Source organism: Arachis ipaensis, chromosome B04 (genome assembly GCF_000816755.2).
Source record: "Arachis ipaensis cultivar K30076 chromosome B04, Araip1.1, whole genome shotgun sequence".
NCBI classification, from domain to species: Eukaryota; Viridiplantae; Streptophyta; class Magnoliopsida; order Fabales; family Fabaceae; genus Arachis; species Arachis ipaensis.
This window is the reverse complement of record NC_029788.2, coordinates 128,041,795-128,047,673: the sequence shown is the minus strand read 5'-3', so window position 1 is coordinate 128,047,673 and position 5,879 is coordinate 128,041,795. Positions and strand designations below refer to the sequence as shown.

General features: G+C 28.3%; 1 protein-coding gene across 1 annotated transcript; it reads left to right on the top strand.

Annotated features, from left to right (window-relative positions):
- Window positions 152–5,411, top strand: LOC107635354 (SNF1-related protein kinase catalytic subunit alpha KIN10-like). Its single transcript, XM_016338819.2, has 9 exons — window positions 152–450; window positions 535–722; window positions 1,453–1,635; window positions 2,356–2,487; window positions 3,359–3,547; window positions 3,616–3,792; window positions 4,017–4,157; window positions 4,844–5,044; window positions 5,131–5,411. Exons 1-9 carry the CDS (start codon window positions 282–284, stop codon window positions 5,242–5,244), a joined length of 1,494 nt encoding a protein of 497 aa, XP_016194305.1. The 5' UTR covers window positions 152–281; the 3' UTR covers window positions 5,245–5,411.

The window sequence follows — 5,879 nt, the reverse complement described above, 5'->3', positions numbered from 1 at the left end:
TATAAATAATATTTTTTTTTTGTATATTTCTTTTTATATTTAACACTAAAAATAATTAATAAAGAATAGAAAATGATAAAAATTTTGTCTTTTATTCTATGCTCATCGATACAAGCATTGATGGTGGAAGAATAAGAAGAAATAAAGCCAAAACTTTTTATTAGTCCACATCGCCGTCTATTATATTCTTCCCTTTCCCAAATCCCAATTCATCAGTGCTCTCTGTCTGGTGATCAAGGGTTCTATCATTATTTGATTTTGGTAGTAGTGGAGATTAAGGAATGGACGGAGGTGCAGAAATGTTTGTTGGGAATTATAAGTTAGGAAAAGTGATTGGACATGGATGTTTTGGTAAGGTTAGAATTGCTCAACATTTACCAACCGGTCATAAAGTTGCTATCAAGATCCTTAACCGTGACAAGATCAACCAAATCAAAATGGAAGACAAAGGTAGTACTCACACTATTCTATCTCTTCTTCCTTATAGTCTATAGATATGAAACTTGTAATAATAATAACTGATTTTTGGTGCAGTGAGAAGAGAAATAAAAGTTCTAAGAGTGTTCATGCATCCTCACATCGTGCGGCTTTATGAGGTTGTAGAAACTTTAACTGACATTTATGTTGTTATGGAATATGCCGAATCTGGAGACCTCAATGATTACATAATAATACAAAAGGATAGGTTGCCAGAGGATCAAGCTCGCAAATTTTTTCAGCAGGTAAATATATATATAGGATTGTATATTATATAGACTTCAATTTAGAGAATTGGATCGAACTTTCAGTTGGATTTGATTAATTGGTATCAGATCAATTCTGTTAAAAAAAAAATAGTTTCGCAGTTAATCGGTTAAAAAAAACAATCAAAAAATTAGTTAACCAGTGAAATCGATGTAATTTTCTAGTGATTAATCGATTTAAAATAATTGTCATCAAACCACTCGTCTCAAAAATTTAAGTTAACGAGAGAAAATAATATGAATGGTTATATCTCTAAATTTTTGGAGTTCACTAAAGATTAAATTCTAGATTTTTTAGACATAGAACTCTAAAAATATTAAATCACAAAAAACCAATATTTTTAAAAAATTATATATTTTATACAATATATTATTTATTAGAATTTAATTAATTTTTATGCACTCTCAATATAAAGTAATTTTACACATGCATTCAATTACGTAATACCACATCAGTAAAAATAAATATTTTTCACATCGACTACGTAAATGGTCATCCCAAAAAATAAATGTGATTGTATAACTGTGTAAAATACTTTACACTATCAATAAATCAAAATTAAACTCTATTTATTATATCTAGTTCCATTTCATTTGAATCTTAGTGGATCTTTGAATCTCTATTTCTATCAATCTCGTGATTGGTTCGATTTCAAAACTTAATTATTATATATGAATAACATTTTTGTTTGTGGTTATATGGAAGTAGATAATCTGTGGAGTGGAGTACTGTCACAGGAATATGGTGGTACATAGAGACCTGAAGCCAGATAATTTACTTTTAAACTCTAAAGGTAATATCAAAATTGCAGATTTTGGGTTTTGCAACATCATGAGAGATGGTCACCCTCTTACTACAAGTTGTGGAAGCCCCCTCTATGCAGCTCCAGAGGTTTGCTTTACTTTCAAAATTAAACTTCTTAGCAATTTAATTTCTTAGTTAGTAAATGATATTGTCTCATTACTTTTTGAAAAATATATTTGACACAGCTTTAATTCTTTGAAATGTATGCGATCTCAATTTATTTTAAGTGGTACATGAATGTATTAAAGACTAAAATATTATTATATATGTTATAATAAATTAACTATTAACTAATTAAATAATGTAAATACATATAGTGGATGATTCGATAATTTATTTTTTGTGTGATAAATCATAGTATTTTTTATTAATACATGTGTTGTTTTATATATTTTTAACGTGAACTTAACATCACTACAAAAATTTTTAGCTAAACCAGTATAACCCGTGTGTTTCTCATTAGAGATAGATTAGGTTGATATTATAGAAATATTTTAACAAATAATAAAATTAATATTAAATATACATTTGAAGGAATAATTTGTTGCTGACTTGCTGTTGTTATTAAATCTTGAGTGATTATTAATTATTTTTCTTTTTCATCTCATATTTTCTTTAAAAATGTTATTTGTACATTAAAATCAGCTACTAATATATTTGTGTATAAATACATGTGTAGTTTAATTTATTTTCAATGTGTATTTATATTTCAATATATATTTATATTAGTAGCTAATTTTAGTAGCTGATTATAGTGTACACTTAGTATAACTTTATTTTCTTGGTTACACTTTTATGAACATGCAGGTTGTGTCGGGGAAACAGTATGCAGGACCAGAAGTAGACGTTTGGAGCTGTGGAGTAATTCTATACGCTCTTCTTTGTGCTCACCTTCCTTTTGAAGATGACAATGTTCCAAATCTCTTTAAGAAAATTAAGGTAGTATATCTACTTTCTTTATGATCATAGTAATTAATTAATTAAGTGGAATAATAATAATAATAATAATGTTGTATCTAAGTTATTTTCCTATTATATAGTAGTCATATTTTTGAGAATCTGAATCCAAAAAATCACCTAGTTTGATTAAGTTAATTAAGAATCGGTTATCACATCGATTCAGTTCAAGGTAAAAAATTATTTAAGAATTGATAAAAAATTGAAAAAACTGTTTATTATATTTAATTTAATTCTAATTAAATATTTAAACCATTGAAATTTTAATTTGACCAATCTGATTATCGGTTAGATTTTCAAAACATTGTATAACATAGTTATTTGAAGTAGGGGTGTAAGTTACCGAACCGAACCGAAATTTACCGTAAAACCGAGTCAAAATTTACAACAACTGAATAGAAAAACAAAAAAATCGATTTTTTTTTATTTTTTTTTCGAATTAAACCGATCAGTTCGGTTTGGTTTTCGGTTGGCTTGACAAAAATCGAACCGAAGAAGTGGCTTAGTAATGCATTGAAATGGAAATTTTAGACTTAACAAATGTGTTTGTTTTATGTTTAGTTGTTGAAATTGTGTTGAATTTGAATGTAATGTAATGTTATTTCAGTTTATTGATAGTTTTGAATATCATTTTACCGAGATTAATTTTCTATTAATTAGGATTTAAAAAAAAAACCGACCGAACCAAACTGCTTTTAATTCGGTTTGATTGTTGCACAAACAACAAACTAATTGATTGGTACTCTATGAAAATCGAACAAATCGGTTTAGTTGGTTTTTAGTCCAAAACCAAACCAAACCGAACCGATAACACCCCTAATTTGAAGCATGTAATTATAATTTTGATATATAGGGTGGGATATACAGTGTTCCTCGTCATGTATCAGCTGGTGCTAGAGATTTGATAAAAGGGATGCTGGTGGTTGATCCAATGAAAAGGTTGACTATACCTGCCATTCGTCAACACCCATGGTTTACACTTCATCTACCTCCATATTTAGCTTTTCCACCACCACCTCATACCATCCAACAACAAAACAAGGTTTCATCTCTTTACACATTTGTACATTTTATTGATAAAATCAACCAATTGATATCATGATTTTGTAGATTGTTGATGAGGAAGTCCTTCAACAAGTGGTGAATAAAGGATTCAACAAGAATCAATTGGTTGAATCACTTCAAAACAATATACAAAATGAGGGTACTGTAGCATACTCTTTGTTATTGGACAACAAGCTATGTGATTCCAATGGCTACCTTGGACCAAAGTTTCAAGAATCAATGGTGAGCTTAATTGCTTTCCGAATAATAATTTCTTTAACATATCAATTATGATATGTTTATAGTTTACTAATGAGTATTAGAATTGAGATTGAATGAGTTTTATTCAATTCTAAAAGCTAGTTCAAAGAGTGAGGATTGTCTTGAACTTATAAATTATACAGAGACTATATTTTAGATGTAAAACTTGTAATAATCAATTGCGGTTTTGTAATGTGACTTGTTAGGATTTGGATTTTAACCACATCCTTTCAAGGGAAGTTGTTTCTTCAGTTGTTGGTCCCTGCTCTTCAAGATCTATGAACAATCCAAGAGTATCATTGAGACCTCAGTTCTCTGTTGAGAGAAAATGGGCCCTTGGGCTTCAGGTAAGGGCTTTACAAACAATAATTATATTAAGAATTTCGCTACGGAGCCAATGGAATATTTGTACAATGTGTATAATGAGTTATTTATTCAGCCTAATATGAGTTGAAAAATAAACATTTAGAATAAAATACTACTAATTTCTCAAACATAATACACCCATAGTCCCATACTATCCAGAATAACCATCTGGGTACCAAGGATAATAAACATCTGATATCCTACTGAATCGAACATCCCTAAACCCCATTGTACACATTGTACAGATACTCCATTGGCTCCCTATACTTCCTCTTATATTAAATTGATCAGTTATAATATTGTTTTTCATATCAAAAGATGGCAATCATAGTTAGTAAATATCATACTTGTTAACTAATTTGAATTGGTATAATGGTTAATTCATCTTTAAATAGAGTTCTAATTCGCGACGAATTAATTTTTAACCTGTAAGGATGGAAAATACTGTGAAAAACTGAAAAAAAAAAAAAAACAGACTTTATTCTGAGTATTTTCTATTATTCCGACTTTTGATGAAATACGAAAACTCATCAGTTTGTATAGCAAACAAATTATATAAAGAATGGTATTTGCAAAAATAATTTTGATTTAACTACCTTGTAACCTAAAACAAGATTCATGTACTTATGTTTCAGAAATTAACATTATGTTTAATAAATTGTGACAGTCTGGTGCCCATCCTCGCGAGATAATAAGCGAGGTCCTTAAAGCTCTACGAGAATTACAAGTTTGTTGGAAGAAAATTGGGCATTACAACATCAAGTGTTTGTGGGTTAATAATCATGACCTTGGAGATTATGGTTCCAACAATGTTGACAATTATATTGCTACTTCCTCTGCTTCAAATGTCATCAAATTTGAAGTGCAGGTAATTAATAATAATTTGCCCTTCTAATCAAATTATTTTAATTTCCATGACATTATTATATATTCTCATCATTATTTATCAAACAGCTTTACAAAGCTGCAGAAGGAAAATATCTGCTTGATCTTCAAAGGGTTCAAGGTCCACAGCTTCTTTTCTTGGATCTTTGTGTTGCCTTCCTTGTCAAGCTTCGTGTCCTCTAAAGTCTAAACTAATAATTTAACTTACTTATTTACCTTCATTCACAAATATAAATCATAGGAAGATAGATTGAAATATAAATCATAAAATTCGAAACAAGTGTATGTTTCGGTATGAGACTATGAGTATTATATAAATAAAATAGCAATCATGTTAGGTATATACTAAAATCAGTTATTAATATATATAAAATATATATTAAAAATAAATTAAATTTTTTATATATTTATACATAAATATATAATGACTGATTTTAGTTTATACTTAATATTTTTAATAAAATAGTATAGTCTATGATAGTGGTCAATAATCTTTTGACCAATATGTAACCAATTGATAAAAAAAATGTGTGCAATATTAGTTCAGTATAATAATGTGAATGTAAATTATACTCATGGATGTGTGTAAACATGTGTTTATTATAATGGATTGTCCAAAAATTAATCAATTATTTGAAAAAAATTATTGACCTTCTAAATATTTTGTAAATATAAATGTAAATCTAAATTTTGTGCCCATCATTAAAGAAAGTAGTAAAATTGCATGGAGGTATGATGAGGGACAGATGGTAAAGCCAACAATTTCAGAACATAGCTAAGTTTTTAATTAGTTCCTACAGCTTAAAACTTTATTATTA